General features: G+C 36.8%; 2 protein-coding genes across 2 annotated transcripts; one reads left to right on the top strand and one right to left on the bottom strand.

Annotated features, from left to right (window-relative positions):
* Positions 1-1,631: 1,631 nt before the first annotated feature.
* LOC120345449 (glutathione hydrolase 1 proenzyme-like) lies at positions 1,632-15,955 on the top strand. The gene is made up of 12 exons (XM_039414901.2): positions 1,632-1,686; positions 3,193-3,381; positions 4,418-4,557; positions 4,777-4,969; positions 5,545-5,751; positions 5,908-6,020; positions 10,735-10,868; positions 12,378-12,568; positions 12,868-12,947; positions 13,107-13,270; positions 13,443-13,556; positions 15,444-15,955. The coding sequence occupies exons 1-12, from the start codon at positions 1,670-1,672 to the stop codon at positions 15,591-15,593; spliced, it is 1,692 nt and encodes a 563-aa protein (XP_039270835.2). The 5' UTR covers positions 1,632-1,669; the 3' UTR covers positions 15,594-15,955.
* A 526-nt stretch (positions 15,956-16,481) lies between these two features.
* On the bottom strand, positions 16,482-20,191 carry LOC120345448 (presequence protease, mitochondrial-like). The gene has a single exon (XM_039414900.2). It carries the CDS (start codon positions 20,150-20,152, stop codon positions 17,114-17,116), a length of 3,039 nt encoding a protein of 1,012 aa, XP_039270834.2. The 5' UTR covers positions 20,153-20,191; the 3' UTR covers positions 16,482-17,113.
* Between the last annotated feature and the right edge of the window lie 712 nt (positions 20,192-20,903).

Genomic DNA, 20,903 nt, shown 5'->3' with positions numbered 1-20,903 from the left:
TCTTACATGAAAAAGGTGATGTTACAAAGACTTTTGAGCATAGGCAGGTAGGCCAACCACATCCAGAGTAATTATCTAATCGTTTGTTATTTTTTCGTCTTTGCGTCGTCGCTATTCTCGCCTTATGCTTATTTTGCATCCAAACACACAGACAAGCACGGTCGCATATTTCTTTTTCAAGGGCCGTAGTCTGATTCTTCAGACGCAGGAAACAGTTTGAATACGTTATAATTCTGACATGTTCGCGCATTGGCTGTGTACTAATGCACATCCTAATGAAAGACCCGAAATTCAATGTCGGGAGTGTCAATCAAATAATCAGTTTGGCTGGCGAGCGAAGGAAAAGAAGGCCCATATAACACAAAGTTTCTCAATCGGGAAGGAAGGTATTTTGATAATTTCAGGGGGAATATCACTTCGCATTTGGTTAAGTTCCACAAATATGATGTATGTAGTATTATTATACGTATTTTAATCCATAATTTATCGAAATTGTTGGGAACCACTGTTTCAGCATTTGTCAGACGTTTAGCAAATGGGCATAGAGGTCTTGCTACAGTGTCGTACGAAATGTTATTGAGGTTTTCAGGTCCGGCTCACGCTTCTGTCATTCGACAAAACGAAATCCTGGTGTAGGATAAAAATATTATACAACGTCTGTATATACACATTGTTTATTGTTGAAGTTCGGTTGTTCAGTGAACCAGAAATGGTTACACCACCAATGGTTATCAATACAGATTTTACAGACTTTTATATATACCTTTTGTTAGACGATAAATGTGTTTTCGGGGCCAATTCTTGCGTGTTACGATTTATAATAAATTGTGTAATAATTTGAGGAATTATATCTCCGCAATGCTCGTAAACTAATTTAGAATGTTCTCAGTGGCCCAATTATTTCGTTAGGTAGAATTATAAAGAGTAAAAATCTGGCTTTTCAGAACAATTTTGTTCGGATCGAATAAGTTAGACATTTTTGAGTAAACCCCATCGGGTTCAGTACCAAATATAGAACGCCGTTAAGCTTAAAATGAGGAAAATACGAAAAACCTGCGAAGAATATATAGGTCTGTCCATTTTGTACACAAAATTGAAAATAACAAAATACGATATATAGTGAAATAATCGCGCGATTTCTTGAAGTTAATTGGCGGGCGTTTCTTTTTAACTTCTTTGCGTTTCATCATTTTTATCATTCGTTTTTGTTGTAAAGACGTTTGACTAGTTTTTACATTTTTTTACCGGTATAAAACAGTGCATTTAGTGTGATTGTTTTACACATCTTTTTTCAATATAACATTCCTTTTATTTTTCGTCTACGCTACGTCCTTGTCTTTTCGGTTTTCTTTCGGTTCGTTATTTGATTTAGATTGTTATCGAATTGTTGGTTTTGGTTATTCGTCGATCTGTTTATACTCAGCTTGTGCACTTGATGTTCTTGGGATCACGGTCCCATTTCGCCAACGGTTGGTAATCTGACTCCTTTTTAAAAGGCGCAGTCCGTTTGCCTGATCACCAATGTAGCAAATTTAAATAACCCAATATGCCTTACCATCTCCTCGATCTAATAATAAATTTTTATTTTAAGAAGCTTAAACTACTTTCCGGCTTTTATTTTCAAATTTCAGAAATTACTAAAAAAAAGGAGAATATATTGAATATAAATATGGAGGAAAAGAGAAAGTAAGTACATATGAACAAATTGCAAGTGTTTGGCATGTTTTTACTTGAGTCGGAAAAACATCAAGTTGTGTTTCAAGAGTGTTTTAAAAGTCTATTAAAGAAGACTTGCGCCGAAGTTTTTCATAGAATTTGATCTTCCCAGAGTTCCAAGCTGGAGTCGGAACCAACATATTTTGTAAACCGGAGGTCAAATTATTGTACACGTAGTGGACATAACGATCGTTTCAATATTATGTTGTTGTTGTTCTTGTTCTTGTTCTTGTTCTTGTTGTTCTTTGACACGTTTTTAAAAAGTCGCTTTTCTCTTCGAATACTGGACCAATTGCTTTGAAATTTTTAGTGGTTAAAGATAAAAATTTTCTCCAGAAGGCTATTACTTTTTTTTTCGCTATGACGTCATCAAAATTATGTGACTCTACGTGTCCATATATTTGAGCATAGCTCTCTTGTTTCGAGTCAGATTTGAATGCACATTTTCTGCGTTTCCACTGCCCTGGTTGAAAAAATTAGATTATTATTTTAACTTTTTAAACCCCGAAAGCCGTTTTCGGCTTTCGTGAGAACGTTTTTTGACACTGAAAGCTGGTTTTTCGGCCTCGGCATACCTGTATGAGGTATTCATCTTTGAAACCCATATTTCGCGAACCTTATATTATTAATTTACTTGGATAATTAGTGTGGTATTGCATGTTACTAAAATATCGTACTTTACGCAATTAAAATAAATATATGTTTGTGACGCCATGACACAGTTATACAGCCTATTATGGCGTCATAATTGCCTCTCAGCGTCTAAATCTGACCCTGCTTACTTCTCACGCAATGGTTGGGCTCATTTGCTAATTTATCCGATACCGCAGATCCTTGCAAACCAGTAGAGTAATGATACTTTGATTAATTTCAGGTTGCATATGGTATGACGTCAAAATTTCCGTTTTGAAGGTCTAATATATAAACGGTGCCATTTCGACATATCAGTGTTTCGAAACAGCCAGCCCTGGTTACGCTACGCTATTTCGTCGCCACGTAGCGACTTTATGCAGCTTCGTGGTCCTCACGAAAAACACGTATTCTTTTCCTTCGCAGGCGCGCATAGTTATTTACCTAAGAGCATACGCTTGAAGCGACCAACGACTTGTAAGTGATATGCAAGTGAATCACACCACATCTACAGCCTCAAGTCGCATTAGTTGCATAAATATGGAAAACATAAAAAACAAAAAATAAAGATCTCTGACAAAGAATGCTGATATACATCACGAAACGCATTCTTTGAGGCCAATACTGGACTTTAACGTGCCAGTCAGACCAATGATTGTTCTTTCCGTTTCCCACGCATATAGGAAGACGTTGTAAATTCTTTTTGGTAGTAGTGGATTTGGCCTTTATCGTCATCATATGCATCTTTGCCAATGTAATTTGTCAAACTGCACGCTTTACAATGTTATAAATAAATTCAAACCTTATCTGTGTATTCATCATTTATTTACTGCATGCGTGTGTTAGTTCACAGGAAAATGGAGTGCCTAAAGGGCACAATGCTGAAGATTCTTATAAACAATTTCAATCTGCAGCCGTTGTTTGCAACAACTCTATTTCGTGTACCGTGGGAAAAAATATTCTAGCCGAAGGAGGATCAGTTGTTGACGCTGCAATTGCATCCATGCTAACAATTGGTGTTATATCATTCCAGAGGTTAGAACTGAAATGGGCAAATTACGGCCCGCGGGCCGAATCCGACCCCTTTAAAATTCAATCTTGCCCGCCTGATGCTGCCACAACCGAACTGAAACTAAATTTTGGTGTTATAGATTAAGAAATTTGCTGAGATTGCGGTTAATTTTAGTTTTGGCGCGAGGATTATTGTTTTCCACTTTTGCTTTTGAGACACTAAATATTGATCATAAACATAACTTTTTACGTCACACTTACATATCCCGCCAGTCTAGGTGGGAACATTTTTTGGCCCTTGATCCAAAAACCGTGCCCACCCCTGGGTTAGAATGTTATCCTCGCATCCTAATAATTTTTTTTCACAAGCCGTATTTACATCCAATTTTCTTTCTTGTCACAAATGGTGGTGCTATATTAATTTTATATATTTCTATTTTTTTTTATATTTTTTATCCTTATTGCAATTAGATGGCACGCGAAAGGTTCAACAGGAAATCGATGTTTTAAATATATGTCGGAGTATAACTGACAAAATTGAAAGCACAAAACGCGCACAGAAACCTATGTAGAAAAAAATCGTGGGGTTAGCTATCGCTTTGTGTAAAAGACAAACTACTTCTCGACGCAGATAAGCTATTACTATACTTACCTATTCCGAAATAATTCAACTAACAATCAAAACAACAACTGACGGTAGCACATTAAGTTGTTGACAAACAGGTTTATACCATGACGACAAAAATGGATGTAGCGAATTGGTAAAATAACGTGGTTTAGTGTGTGCAAGTTTACTACAACAAAAAAATAGTTTGCAGTGTTTTTTTCGTAACATTTATGTGACATTTTTTCTAAAGTTCAGCACAAAATGCTATTTTGCCAAGTGCTTTGTATTTCTTATTAAATAAATCAAAAAAAACATTGCATGCTGTCTGGAACGGTGCATTCAAGAAGACACTTGTATTAAAAAAGGAAAACTTGTAATCCGACTAACGTTTTGGCATGGAACCGAGTTAGGGTTGGTAGAGTCACGCTATTTAATCTTCAAAATTTAATACAGTGCCGGAATTGGTGGTGGATTCATCATGGTTTACTACGATGCTGAAACCAAACAAGATTACGTTTTAGATGCAAGAACAGTTGCTCCATTGGCAGCATATCAAGATATGTACAATGTAGAAAGATATCACCGAACTTACGGTAAACTAGGCTATCAATAATTATAAATTAATTTTGAGTCTAAGTGACAAAAGTGGGAAATATTTTCGATTTTTCGTCCATATTTAGAGCCTTTTTTCATCGACAACTCATAAAGCTGTTCTTAAAACCTGTTTGTTTTTGTCGTTCTCAAGCAAAACAATAAGAAAATTAAAATATACTTGGCGATATGACCCCTTTGCGTTTTCTTCCCATTGTCAGGGAGATTATCAATTGCAATCCCTGGGGAAATCCGGGGTTATTGGGAAGCGCATGTGAGATTCGGAAAACTTCCATGGAGCCGCCTATTCGAACCAGCAATTCAGGCAGCTGAAGATGGTTTCGGAATGACCTCTTCTTGCGAAAACTGGATGAACATAATGTTTGCCAAGGTTGGAGAAAATAATAATCTCAGGTTAGTTCCGAAACTGGTGAACAATATGTCGATTTAGTAATATTTTCGGTGCAGTTTTTTCAAGATTACTATGTTTTGAAGTAGTATAAAACTCGAACATGAAAAACTAACTAGATTCTTCCTGACTGAGAATGTCAACTTAGAACTTAAACTAGGCATTGCAGAAGCTTTACTCATTTATTGCTTAATTTGTCAATACCCAGTTTTCTACTTTGTATGTGCCAATGAGAGGTTGTGATGAGGAAAGAAAAGATTTATAAACATGTATATTCTTCCATTTGCATGCGGACATATATTATGCAATAAAACAATTGATAGTTCAAAAAAATATAATTGCCATGAGTCATATCATGTGCGTGAAATGCATAAAGTTGGCGGTTCTGAAGTTTTTTACCTTTTTACCACTACAAAAAATTCTCATCATAATAAAATACCATGGTATTTATACAAAAACTAACAGAACTGGAATCAATTGATTTTATTTCATGCATGTGGTCTGAAATATCAGAAACATTGGTGCACGTATTTTTGTCCGAAACTTTTTATATAGGACGACACTATTTACTTTTCATCAGAAATCTATTGAAGAAAGCCGATGGAAATTTTAAACGGGCTGGAGATATTATAAAACGACCAAATTATGCAGAAACTCTTCGCATAATAGCAAAGGAAGGTTGCGAAGCTTTTTACAATGGTTCGCTTACGAAGTCGATTTTAGAAGATATTAACGATGGATTCGGACTTCCGTCTATCATAACAAAGGAGGATTTCACAGGATACCGGTATGGTCATTATAAAAATAATTATTGAGTATATATATATATATATTTATTTATGTATATATATTTAATAAACATTTTATAAAAACGTTCAAAAAAAAACACATTTAATTTAAAGATTTTCTAGTTTAATTTTGTAAAATCAACTTCCCTCCGTAGGGTAAAAATGGAAAAATCAATCAAGATAAATCTGGATGATAACCACCAGCTTATTACGACTCCTGCACCAAGCGGAGGACCAGTGCTTGCTTTTATGCTCAACATACTCAAAGGTATGGGATTTGAATATTTAGTTATGGATTTATATGTGAATAAATGCGGACTGTTTAAGGAACTCGACCCAGACTTAGGCTTACCATACGTCCCGTTTTAGGCGGGACAGTCCCACATTTCAACGTTTTGTCCCGGCGTCCCGACCGATTAACCAAAAGTCCCGCTTAAGCGTTCAGCCAGTCATTACAATACACGAACATTACCAATTAGCACGTTCTCGATACTATTGTTGCTATGTAGCGTGACGATAGCCTACTTACTGAAGGTGGATTCGTGGATTGGTTTATTAGCGGACAATCTGCTACAATTTGTTTCGTGTGAGCCCCGTACGCTAAAAGGGTGCTTTACGTTAACATAAATTCCTTTCTATGTTTCGAACTAAATCCGTGATGGTCTTAAATGTAGGCCCTAATGTAAAGTTGAAAAAAATCACAGCAATGGTCTTTAGCGGCGTCCCACTTTGAGGTCACAAAAACATGGTAACCCTAGAAAAGTTTATTTGCCCTCAAAGCAGATACACATATACAGGTTCTTTATCCAGGCCTGTTACAAACTATAATGCACCATCACCAAAGCAGCACCCTCACACAAACCTGTAAACAAGTAATAATTACTAAGGACCAACAAGTAATGTCACAATGATTATAAGTGTCTGGTAAAGTAATCAGACCAAAACATTCACAAATTCCCCATTATTTAATAAAATGAATATTTAAGTTCATTGCATTGTTTAATGTCCAGCAAACTTGACGATGATGATCCTTTTTAGTCAAGTTATCTGCAAGCTGTTGTTCGCCGTTACACCATCGAATTCTGGTAATCTATTTGTTGGAGTACTTGGAGATCATCAACATGGCTACTTCTATTCTCAGTCGTCTATCTTGCACTTGCTTGGTAGACTTTATAGCATCGTGAAATGAGCGATTATCAGTTACAATTAGTGGGAAGTTTTTCAAGATCGATAGCTCCATGCAGGATTTCTGTATACAATGAGCTAATAAAGCATGCTATATCTACGCCATTTTGAATCCAGCTTTGGAGTTCTCTATTTTTCCCAAAAGAAAAATCCACCGAATCTGCAACAAAAACGTCACTATCAACGGTTTGACCAGATAGATAGAGTAGAGTTGTTTGTTCAGATCCTGGAATGCGATCGCTTTCATGGAGAATATCGACAGCATCAAAATCGATAGAGTTTTTTTGACCTTTTAATAATTGTGGTGATTCATATTGCACGTTATATCAATTTTCAAATCGGACAGTCGCTTTTCCTGCTCTTTCTAGAATTTTGGCTCTGTAGACAGTTCCATCATTCTGTTTGAATTTGATAATTTCCGATTTCTTTGAACTTCTAGATTCACTTTTGCCATGTGATTGACTATCCTCGTTTGTGCGAATTTGTTGTTCCGAATCAGTTATAGTTACAGGTTCAATTTCAAACTTCTCAACATCAGATATATTCTCACCAGTTTTGATATCGATGTTGGAATATTCAGCATCTTCCGGCTTCAATTGCATGAGAGAATTTTCACCATCACTTGAATTAATTATCTGCAATCTACATGTGTGGACTCTGATCACTTGGCCACCATAAAGACCATCACACCGTCTCGTCCAATCACTTTTCCTGGTCTACGCCATTTATGACAATCTAGCCTTTTGTAATAAACTCTATCTTCTGTTGTGAAATTAAAAGAATATTTTTTGGTCTGTTTTCGCAGCGCTCACTGAATTCTATCAGAAGATTTACATGCAATAAATACTTCTCTTGCAGCATGTAGAGCTGATATATATATGTTAACCAACTTCCAAGCTTCCCTTCTAACGCAGGTAGTTCATCTACTAAAACTGAGGGAAGATTGATATCCTTACCAAAAACAAGTGAGTCGGACTGAATCCTTTATTATTTATCAAGGATTTTTTTGCACTTACGGCCCGTGCAAAGGCGACTCTTACGCACATCATTTCTAATCTTGTGAAGCATATTTGTCAATACTTGGTTATGCCGTTCACGAACTCCATTACTTCAAGGAGAGTATGCGAATGAAGTATTAACAATAATATTAAAATTATCACACATGTCCAAAAACTCATGATTATTGAATTCTTTTCCATTATCAGTAAACACCTTTTGTGTAGATCCAAAAACACTTATCCAATGGAGCAAAAACTTGTTTGCAATTATGGATGAAGATTCAGACTTTACAATAACAGCGTTGCTAAATCTGGTGAATTCATCGACCATGTGCATGTACCAAATGTTAGATTCTAATTCAGAGGTCGGGAACCTTTTTGGTCAAGAGAGCCATAAAAAGTACATATTTTTAATTGCATTTCCGTGCGAGCCATATTACATTTCTTAACTTAATCAGACCTGGCCGTCGTTGGGTGGTTCACGTAACCGCTGGTCGGTTACGGCTTCCTCCACCACCAAGTCCATGCTTCCGAAAAACAAAACAATACAGTAAAACTAATCCCATAAGCCTTAAGATTTTTCTGGAAGCCATATACCGTCACCAAAAGAGCTATATATGGCTCGCGTGCCATGGGTTCCAGACCCCTGTTCTAATTAATGCAAATCAATTGCTGCAGGCTCATTAAATTGTGATGCCCTTGGTAAACCTACAGCAGAACGTGGTGAAGATATCGGATAATTTGTCATTCACAATATTTGCGTTTCCAAGCAATCTCTTCATGTTTTCTTCAGACGCATGACCGAATTGTTTATGGAGCTTTTGGATAGCAACTTTCTGATCACTATTTGTCATATCTTTGAGCACAAGTACACTTTCATCATAAGTCTTGCACATCTTGTGTGGTACTATTGCTATGCAATAATGTCCACTTTCAGTAAATTGAAGATTGACTGGAATACCAAAGATTGTAACCACATCCTTTTCCATGTCAAGAATTGTTCCTGCTCGTTTAAGTGATGACGGCGGTGTGGCTCAACGGGCTAAGCGTTAGGAATACGCTCGCCACCGCACCTCTAATTACTCTGCGTGGGTTCGCAGGTTCGAATCCCATGCAGAGATGGTTATGTGCGAGAGGATTGCTGGACTCCTTGCCGTCGTTGGGTGGTTCACGTAACCGCTGGTCGGTTACGGCTTCCTCCACCACCAAGTCCATGCTTCCGAAAAACAAAACAATACAGTAAAACTAATCCCATACCCGACTTGGAATGCTAGCCGGACGAGAGGCCGTGGTTTGCCATATGGATAAGCCGTCTTATCGGCTTTCCTCTCCCCCGGGATAAATATGTAAATCCTATCCTATCCTACTTAGTAGCAAGGGTATATTGTATTCAACAATTTCTGTTCGAATTTGACAATTTATTCCAGCAACTCTAGCAGGAATTATTACACCTTGAGTCGACATGACTTTTCTTCCATCGCCAAATTTGAATCCTGTACCTCCTTGAGAAAACTTGACAGTCCTTCTCAGATTTCTAGGTAACCTGGCTATGTAGGTATTCAACCACTTCCGTCCACATACAGTTTTAGTACAAGCTGTGTCAATTATTGCGGATCCAACTGTTTCACAAATCACAGCTTCGCAATCAGAGCTTTTTGTCATAAAAACAAAATTAACAACTTCATCTTCTGTTTCTTTGTCACTGAAACTTCTAATTTCAGCTTCTGCCGTATTAACTTTGTTTGTGTTATGTGGGCATTTATTATCCCAATGCATCTTTGAATCACATATGGCACACCTTGAAATCTGTCCAAATTCATTCAAGGGATTTAATGTATTGTTTTTACCTTGGTGCATTAGAGTAGATTTTCTTTGACGAAAATGTGTCAATTTTGAAACAAAGGCTTCTTCTTTAATGGAAGCAGGTACACTGTCATCCGTGACACTACATCAGAAGATTTTGTGAAAACCCTTTTCAACGCTGATTTCATTCCTTCAAATTTCAGGTCACTAGCCACAGTTAAAGCTAATTATCTTTCTGATTAAGATAAATTTGCACTCTTTAATATTTTGAATGTTAATATATATAGCATCAGGTAATTTAATATCAAATTCCGACATTTTATGATACAGGTGTTCAAATTCTATAATATAGTCTTTCATATCCATGTTGAAAGATTTATTGAATGAGTTGAAAGCAGTATAAGCTGTGTAAGCATCATCTACTTTATCATATTTGAAAACCCTGTCCGAGCTTTCAAACAAGGTTGTCATACCATCATAGCTATGAAGTTCAGCTCTTTGATTTCCTTCAAGAGCACTTAGGACAACTACAATAGCTTGCTCGTTCTTATTAATAGGTGTGACCATTTGCCACATTTCAACTTTATTCCCCCATGCATTATAAGGTATATCATCCCTAAATTCAGGAGGGTTTTGTCTTGTTACTGATGAAGTCATCTCAAAGAGCAGTACCCATCTTCTGCTACCATGAAAAGTTTATTTGCACTCGAAGCAGATACACACATTTATATATACAGGTCCTTTATATCCAGGTCTGTTACAAACTATAATGCACCATCACCAAAGCAGCACCCTCACACAACAATGTAAACAAGTAATAATTACTAAGTAACAACAAGTAATGTCACAATGATTACAAGTGTCTGGTAAAGTAATCAGACCAAAACATTCACACCTACGCTAGACTCGAAATATAAAATCAATGCGTAAAAAGCAACCCACTGGGGGTTCCAAAGATCAAGTTGATCACAACAAAGTTGCAATGCCTATTTTAAGGATACAAGTTTACGTCTAAAGATTTAAGCGAAGACAAAATTCTAACATATCACCGAATTGTGGAAGCAATGAAGTTTGCATACTATGAGAGAAACCATCTAGGCGATCCGGACTTTAGCATCAAAGTCGAAGAGGTATGTGACGTATACCGGTACTAAATAACTCAAGTTATTCATTATTCAAGTAAACTAGGAAGGAAATTGCTAGTTTCATTGTTTTATGTCAATGCTGTTAACACGGGCTAAAGAGTCCACATCGTAAAGAATATGCAACGTACCATAATTTATTGATTTTGTTACGAGCCTAATCTACGAGCCTTGCCCTTACGTGTCCCTAGTTAAATAGTTATACATATCCTATCTCAATGCGGTACTTTAACATAGCCTATGTCAGTATGTACTTTTTTACATTTCCCAATTGAGTAAATATTGTGTTACAAATATCAATCTGTATGTTACCGGTAATTCAGAATACGCACCAAACTACTTCCACTACGCCTTACTTACCTTCCGGTTTCGACCAAAGTTATCCTTCTTGACGTTTGTTGCCTTCATGGTAACCACTTGAAAAGGTGCACGAGGAACCGTCGTGCGGCTCATCATTTTGCAATAAATATTTGCGCTATATACTGGATACTAAATGTATTTACATCTTATATTTATATAAAGTGTGATTAATATGTGCTCTGCACAAAATGCATTCATTGCGCAGTGCTCATGATATAGGCCAGGGATGGCGAACCTTTTTCAATTAATGGGTCAAAAATTACACTTTTATCGCGAAACAGAAAAGAGTTGGTCACATATATTAAATCAATGGTGGAATTTATAAGAAACTTTTGAAATCCTATGAGCTTCTGTTGGTGTTGGTGTAGTTTTATGCTTTACTCGTGCAGCACTTCTATCAAGGATTTTGTCTGAAGATTTGAAAGATTTTGTTTTCTCAACGGCAATGTAGGCAAGAAACTAATGAAATAAAGAGTAGCATCCAGTTCTCGCAAAACCCCTAAAACAGTCTGCAGATGCACTTTCGAAATAAGTTGCGAGAAATTAACCGATCAATCAATTGCATTGTTATGTCATAAACGATGTCAAAACCAATAGCTGAATAAAGGTGCAGACATGCGTCCAAAATTGGGGGTTTTGAAAATTACCATACCGGCCCGGAATTTAACAATATGAGCGATCGCAGCTCTGACTGCCCAACTGACGGTACAATATAATATTTAAGTTATTGTTAGATTAATTTGAGGCCGGTTTTATCAATTTTTATCACTGACATGTTTGCATTTTTTATTCGTGCCTTGGTGGGTCACGAATAAAACTCGGTGGGTCACTTTGTGACCCGCGGGTCAGTGGTTCGCCATCCCTGATATAGGCTATAATAAAAAATGAAAAAAAAATATAACAAACAAGTGTCCTTTTTTCTCATTTATGACAATTTCAATGCCATCGCCATTATGAAATTGTACTTCTGCGGAATGATTTATTTCGTGACCACTAGATATACCTTCACTTTGGAGACACGGCCGAACAACGGAGCCTTGTTGAACCGAACCACATTGACGCGCTGTCAATTATAAATCAAAACATCCCGCCAAATGTTATTTAGTATGTCTGGTGTTATACTGTTTACTATTCCAGGTTGTACAAAATATGGTTTCTGAGGAACACGCTAGGGAAATTAGGAAAAGAATAGATGATACCCAAACACATTTAATAGAATATTACGGAGAAAGCTTACTCCCATTACCCGAAGATCACGGGACTGCACAACTAGGAATAATCGGAAAAGACGGAAGTGCAATCGCCATGACGAGTACCGTTAACAACGCGTGAGTGTTTAAATAAAAAAAATTGGGTAACTGCTTTAATTAACAAACCAGATTAAATCGATGATTTAAAAATATTTGGCACCCTGAATGCACAAACCTTGGAAAAGTTGTAACGAGCAAAACCGTTGCTGGTCGAAACAGAGATTAAACAAAACAATAGGTTGAAAAAGTTACTCACCATGCTTGTGATTTCATTTGTAACAGCCAGTGGGTTTGATTTTAAATTGTATTTAAATATTAAAAAAAATTATGCAATGGAAAAAATTAAGAAGAATGAACAATCGTTATTGTTTTTGCAGTTTCGGTAGCAGCATGTATGGTAAGAGAACTGGCATACTATTCAACGATCAGATGGCACTATTCTCAGTACCACAGGCAGGTTGGTGCGAAGTGTACTTAAATTTATTAGCGGTAAAACTCAAATTCATAGGTATGCTTAGTGTAATATGTAGGTCGTTGCCCAAAATGATGTTTACTCATTAGAGGCCATATGTTTACATCGGGGTTTGATTAATGAATGTTTCCATTGTGAATTTAGATAACCCAAACACCTATCGGCTTCAAAATCTCTTAGCACCGGGAAAAAGATGTGTAACTGCAACCTGCCCGTCCATTATTATGGAAAAGACTCCCAATGGCTCAGAAGTTAAAATGGTGATAGGAGGATCCGGAGGTTCACGTATTATCAATTCCTCTTTGATTGTAAGTTCTAATTTCAAACAAAATAAGAGCATGAAACCGAAAAGTTGAAAAAAAAATATGCTGCTCTATTTGGATCACATTCTCATTTCGACATTTCTGTCATATCTCGCACTATTTTCCCCTTCCATTTAAAAATGTCTAATGTACTTCATTATATTATTCTCCAAATTAGGTTATAATGCGGACTTTATGGTTCAACAAGAACATCAATGAAGCGGTAAACGAAAAACGATTCCATCACTCATGGTATCCAAACGTTTTACGTTTTCAAGAGGGTTTTAACAAGGTAAATTTATAATCAGCTTACTGATTATGAAACATTGTTGGCCCAGCTTTTTAAAAATTACCCGCCCGTTTTTTGACCCAGTTTGATAAAACCGGCCAATCCAGAAAAAATTACAGTCTAGGCAAAAGGTAGGCATGCGCAAGAATGCACAATGAAGAATTTGCTGAAAAGACGCAGAGAAGGTAACATAAGAGAAAGCAGATAGCGCTTAACGCAGGGGAAGGTGGGCCACAGTAGAAAATCAGCTCTCGCACCATGACTGGAATCAGTCTTGCGTTTCGATGATTGACTCCGCGTTTCAGTGAGTCACGGGCGCCGGTTGTGCAGAGTGACGCAAGAAATGCGGTGAAATTGATTTTACCTTAGCCTTCCCATCAGGACAAACTAATGTCTGGTGTTTTTCAGCTTTAGTCCACTGTGAAATATTCATAATGCGATTGGGTGTGCCTCCCTAATCTTGACATGCAGACATGGGGCGGTCTGAAATGTTTGATGCCCATGGGAAACAATAGACCGACTTAGAGATGCGCCATGTTTTGTGTATAGTATCATGTTATCTTCAGACCAATGGCTTAATATGGAATATACTCTATAGTAAAAGTATAGTGATATACGAAAAAGTAAATTATTTGCTTTTGGTCGGAATCAGACATTTTACTTGTTAATATAAAAATGTTGGTTTTGTTGTTTTATTGACACATTGAACAGTTTAGTGATGAAAAAAATTACGATTTTGTTTTTGTTCTTTTTGAGCAGCATTCAAAACTCGTATTCGATGTTTGTGGTCTTAACAAAGAACTGCCATCGTTAAGAGTGGAAGTTTTGGAACTCATCTTCAATTGATTGAAATTAGGCATAATCCAAAATGTAAACAATGAATTTATTTCAAATTTAATAATAACAATCTGAAATATTCAACAAGTAATTTCTGAGTGGCAGACTCATTAGATACGTATGTCAGTGGTTTTATGTTGCCAATGCGGAAATGTGTTTTAGGAATTTAAAAAGATCTGAAATATTTTGGTTGAACAATGATTCCGAATGGAATCTCCAAAATTGATGTCCTACAGTTAATTAGATGAAGATTCTTTGCTAGTTTTTAGCGGCATATTTAGTTTGCCCCGTTGTGCACCAGGATTTGTCTGAATGTGTGGCCGGTGGGACACCTGACAATCGTTTCTCAAAGCATTATGTTCATTAGTACATTACTACAAGCCATTAGCCACCATAATGCTTTGAGAAACGATTGTCAAGTGTCCCACCGGCGGGACGCATTCAGACAAATCCTGGTTCAAAATGCAAAAGAAAAAATGTAGTCCAATCTTCCTCCTATGCGAGTTCGTAACGTTTTTTCTGTGTTACTTAATTCCGGCACCTCTATATACTTTCAGTTCGGATTACGAATCTTAGTGTAATTCAAAGTACGTAAATTTTAATTTAATTATCCCTCAAGAGTCCTAGTATGAAACGAAGATGCTTCATTAATGGTACCATACAAATAAAACATCGGCTTTAGACATCCTTTAGCCAACCTAAATAACTTATTAATCGGTAACCATACGTCTGATATCAATTAATGATGAGCAGAAGAATGTAACTGTTCGAACTGGACTGCAGTTTCCTATAAATCTATTCAAATTGGCCGCACATCGCCAGACAAGTAGATGTTTCCTCGACGTTGGCTATTAGTTTTTTTTGTAGTTTTACAGTATATTACGTTGCAAAAATTGAGAGTGCTGCATCACGTAACGACGTAGGCCTTACTTGGCGAATAGAAACATTTGAGAAAACGACAAAATTTGCATTAGGTGCGGATATATAGAGAAACATCCATCCTCAAATTAGAAACAAGCGAATACTGTTAACACTGTTGAACCTTTCACGCAGGAAATTATTCATGGCCTGAAAAACAAGGGGCATGAAATCGAAACTGAAGGATCCCATGTTTCAACAGTTCAAGCAATTATGAGACAAAACGAAAATATAATTGCAGCCAAATGTGATGATAGACGAGGCGGCTCACCGGATGGGTTCTAGAATATATTATAAATATTCTATAATATATATATTTATTATACTGTAGCGTGTGCGTAATGATTACTATATAATGTATATATGGATTTTTATGTTATTAGTGTATTTGAATGCAAGGAAGATAAGCCGTTTCAATTCTGGTGATAACAACACCAAAAGCTTTGTGCCGAAAGGATTGATGACCTTTCTTAGGCCCTTGGACGAAAGTTGGAAAAAAGGGTCTTTCATGCATTCCTTGTTTTCAGTTCGATTGGGATTTCAACTGTATACTCTAATTAAGGATTTGAATGTTTATTTCGTATCTCTTATTAGGAACAATTCAATCTTGAAAATTTAATAAAATATACGAACATTCGGCATTGCAATGAATTGTGTGCTTATTTGACCGTTGAGAGGGTTGAGTTGGGGCTTACTCCCTCAAGTAGATACGTTTCATAGTACTGTTATGGAACACGCAGATAGGGTCCAACTTTCCCCACAACACCCCTGTAATGAAGCTTCGTATGCTCGGTGGTATTGGACATCGCGCTAGAAATACGCTCGCCGCCGCATCTCCGATTACTCCGCGTGAGTTCACATCCCATGGGGGATAATCATGTGCGAGAGGATTGCTGGACTCCTCGCCGCGGTGGGTGGTCCACCTAATTGCTGGTCGGTTACGGCTTCCTCCATAATCGAGGCCATACATCTGAAACAAATAACTGGCAAACTGGCCTACCTAAACTGATACCCGAAATCAACTGGTTATATATGATCAAGCAGTCTTATTCGGCTTTTCCCTCCCCGGGGATACGGTAATATGCGAATCCTGTCCTTTGTAAAAGAAATTTGACTATTAAAGTGTGCTCTCTATGCTGGTGATAACTGCTATTGCAATGAATGAAATAATGAAAAATATTCTTCAATATTTATGAGAAACATTATTCAGTATTATATTATATGCTCATTCAAGCATTGAGACTGTTCCAAAGGATTTTCTAGCATTGTTAAAAAAACAACAGTGCATTCGATCATTGTTTATGAAGCAGTTATAAATTTGTTAGGCTCTAGAAAGTTTTGAGACAAAATGTGAACTCTTGATAATCTAAGTCAAGCTGGACCGCAAGTAAACACAACTACACCGATGATATGTAGTAAAAAAGTGCTGAACAAAAAGCATGAAATCACTAGACTTGAGTATCAACTATCCGATAATACTATCCGATTTCCTGGTATTCTGTTACATGTATAGATTCGGTTACAGCTTCCTCCACCACAGAGTCCATGCTTCTGAAAACAAATAACTAATCCCTTACCCGACATGGAATGGTATTCGGACGAGAGGCCGTGGTTCGCCATATAGTTAAGCCGTCTTATTGACTTTCCTCTCCCTCGGGATAAATATGTAAATCTTGCCCTAATATAAAAATTAGACAGTGGTCAGTGGCATTGGTATGTCAGTATCATTAGCACAGAGGGAGAGAGAGATTATGGGCATAACCTCGTACCTTTACAATTAAACAATGAAAACACAAAAATGGCTTCTAAACCATTGCTGTTTTCTGGTTTTCATGTTCAATTTCCTCATTTTTAGGACCTAAAATGACACTACTTTTGTTGTCAAAAGTTAGATATTTCTGTGCAGCATCTATAATAGCTTGTCGATTGACATCCAGTAATTGCTCTCTATATTTTTGCCTCATTTCATCTGAAATGCCATTAATGAAGTAAGCATTTCCTATGTTACAAGGCGACACTGGAGCGTCCACTTGCTGAAATATTGCTAGTATTGCTTCATCAATGTCTTCTCTGGAAAAACCACCTTCACATGCCCATTCGATTGAGTTACAAAAAGATTCTATAGTTTGTATTGATCTTGGATCACGATAAGAGTAAAATTGGAAGACACCATCGTTGCAGTGTCGAGCTCCTGCTCCATAAGCTCCTCCTTTCTCTCTGACCTCTCGCAGTAAATACTTTGTTGACAGAATTCGAGATAATATTCGAAGAGTGGCAGAATCTCTGTGAGTATATACTGCAGGTGTTGGAAGGCACATTGATGAGAAGTTGACAGGGAAAGGCATTTCCTGCAACAATTGCTTAGCGGGTGTGGGAATAAAGTTTGGACTGATTACTGGGTGTAAAATATCCAGGGTATGAGTTGACGCTTCGCCAATTTTTGAGTTAGTCTGAGATATTTGGCAAAGAAAATTAGACAATTGAGATTCCACATTCTGTCTCATATTACCAGTGGAGTGAATGCTGCATCTTACTTTTTCATCTGTATTTACATTGGTTGTTAATACGTACTTTGAGACCTCCTGCAATTGTGTGAAAACCTTGTCAATGTTTTGCTCTTCTGCCACAGAGCGCATTAATCTGACCTGTTGTAGACCTCCAAACATCTCATCCTGTGTTGCAGCTGGAGATAAATTACTGCTGGCATTCAGCATTGCATATCTGTGCCCGCTAAATGACACAGAATTGGCTAATTCTTGCGCCCTTTGTCTAATTAATATTTGCAACCTATCCCTATCTTCAAAGTTGGGTTTACTTAGAAGCTCAGACCATAAGGCAAACATATGATCTATATTTTTATCCAAACAATAAGACCCGAAAGCAACTTTTGATTCCATGCTAAGATGGTTAGTTGGAGATGGCGAGACCTTGATTGAAGCATCTAGACCTCCAGTATAAAGTTGTTCCAAGTCCGCAAATCTCTGGTAATCTGTATCTTTTGTGCCCATCTGAGTCAGAACAGAGCAAAATAATGGTAACAGTGGTCTCAGTTCATCTGGTATGTTGTTCACAGTTTTCAATAATGAAAAGTAGGTAATTCCATTAGTTGGCTGTTCGTGCATAACAACCTTAGAGCTTGAATCGAAGTTCAATATATCAGGTATTTCAGTCTCTTTTTGTTTTCTTGATATGTCTGACACCAATAATGTAGGGAGACAAGAAATATCTTCCACTTCGTTCTGTAGTTCTTCCAACTCTTGCCCTTGTTTGTAAATTTTGGATTTGTCGTTTTGGCTCAAACAATCCAGCTTTGAGTTAAGTAATGTGCTTTCTTGTTTTGTCTGTTTGTCTTTGTATTCAGGATCTGGCACCATTGCCAATATCAACTTATGATTGTTATCTACAAAATACTTTTTACAGTACTTTTGAAATAAGTTTGGATCAGCGTCAAGATTTTTACGAAGGTTTGCTATATGACTATTAAAATCGAGTGATTTCACTGGGTCAGAACCATGTTGCCAAACTGGCATTAAATTAAAGGATAAATGAAGACCAAATTGACTACTTTGGTGCTTTTGATGAAGTTCTACTTGATGCAACACACCCTCTACTCTTTCTGTTGGAAATCCATTTTTGACAACAGAATCCAGAGTGTCATAGACAATATTTTTCACTTTTTCTTGGTCATCAGAACATATTCCTTGTAATCCAATACTAAATACTGATTCTTTTTGATGACTATGAAATCCACTAGATGGTGCATAATCAGATCCAATGCCAGATTCAATTAGGGCCTTATAAAAAGGAGAAGACGGACCATCAGACAATAAACTGCATAACACTGATAAAACAAAGTTTGTATAAGAGTCTTTTACATCAGAAAGAAGAAAACTAACAGCAACAGAAGATTGTTTTTCTGGATTTGCTGCCATATCATCAGGTGAGCATGATATCTCAGCTGCACGAGGAGTTGACCATCTTACCTGTGAAGGGACATCAGTATTTGGTTGCATCGATGTGAATTTTTGCATAACTTGTTCATCAATTTGCTTCAAACAATCGATAATATCCAAGTTTCCGTAGGTATAAAAATTAGCATTACTTGGATGATAATGAGTCCTGTGAAAATCTTTCAAATCCTGCCATGTCAATTGCGGAATAGCAGAGGGATCTCCCCCGCTGAAATTACCATAAGTATGATCAGGAAGAATATTTCGCTGCATATTTGAACCAAAAAGATATTCTTGATCTGTCATGACTCCCTTCATTTCATTAAAAACAACACCTTTGAATATGATTGGGCTTGTTACATCATTTGTGACACTATGCCCTAACCTCCAACCTTCTTGTAAAAAGCTTGACTCGTGCAGAAGTGGGAAGAAAACAGCATCCAAATATATTGACATTAAATTTTTAAAGTCCTTTCCATTTTGTGTAGCAAATGGGTACATGGTGTAATCAGAACCAGTCATTGCATTCATGAAAGTAGCCATCGAACGATCAAGCATTTTAAAGAAGGGATCTCTTACAGGATATTTTGAAGATCCACAAAGTGCTATATGTTCTAAAATATGAGCAACTCCAGTGCTATCCATTGGGGTTGTTCGTAAGCAAACATTAAAAACATAATTGTTATCATCTCTAGCAATATGAAGATGATTACTGTTTGTACCTAGATGTTTCAATTCAATTGCGGATAGAAATAGTTCAGGAACAGCTGTTACTCGCGAGACTTTGTAATTGTGGATGAGAACTCCTTCTTTCAGGCCAGCAGTGGTAATATATCTTTTTGTTGATTTGTGGAGACTTTTCCTGCATCCTTGACGAATTATATACCTATACATTCTCAATCAAGTTTCTATAATTTGCTGGAAATTGAGTATTTATAAAGTATTTAAAATACAAGGTATACAAGTGGGGAGATGTGTATTGTGTAGAATTTATAAATACATCACTGAATACGCTTCATGATGAACTGTAATTACAAGTACGGTGACCAACAGATTTATTTCCATCTATCATAAAACAAATAGCATTTTTTTTAGAAAATCATGTTAATGATTAACATTAATATAATATGGATGGTGACCGTACATTTGAACCCATGCGTATATCCACGGGTTCAATCTATATGCGGGTGCTAAAACCCATGGGTTAGGGTTAGTATGGGTTTAACTATCCGTGAAAAAAATTCCATAGGTGCAATAGCATACAGGTGCAATTGTCATGGATTCAAATGTACGTGGGTTCAAATGTAATGGAACCAATATGGATATGTTTTCAGTCTAACATTGTTGGCCATAACTTGATTTTACCAATAAATTATATAATCATCATGTATATTTTTGACCTTTTTTGCGACACGACTCACGACCCCCCTCGGATATTTTCTAACATGCTGTACACCCGTACCCCTTCCACGATATATGCTGAATTAATATTAAAAGGTCCTACAAAAGAAAGAATATCAAGCAATGTGTTTTCTGCGAATTAGTTATCCTTTATCCTTAAAATTAAATTTTCTATAACTGTCTTTAGGTACAATATCACTACTATTTATTGCAGTATTGGGTACCATATTTTCTGGCTATTAAC

Source organism: Styela clava, chromosome 8, assembly GCF_964204865.1.
Source record: "Styela clava chromosome 8, kaStyClav1.hap1.2, whole genome shotgun sequence".
In the NCBI taxonomy this organism is placed as follows: domain Eukaryota; kingdom Metazoa; phylum Chordata; class Ascidiacea; order Stolidobranchia; family Styelidae; genus Styela; species Styela clava.
Note: the sequence above shows the minus strand (reverse complement) of the source record. Positions and strands in the feature narration are given on the sequence as shown.

Coding starts and splice junctions, on each gene's coding strand:
- LOC120345449 (XM_039414901.2), top strand. Junction 10,869..12,377: donor TTAGCATCAAAGTCGAAGAG/GTATGTGACGTA, acceptor TTACTATTCCAG/GTTGTACAAAATATGGTTTC. Junction 12,569..12,867: donor ACGAGTACCGTTAACAACGC/GTGAGTGTTTAA, acceptor TTGTTTTTGCAG/TTTCGGTAGCAGCATGTATG.
- LOC120345448 (XM_039414900.2), bottom strand. CDS start 20,152: ATGTATAGGTATATAATTCGTCAAGGATGCAGGAAAAGTCTCCACAAA.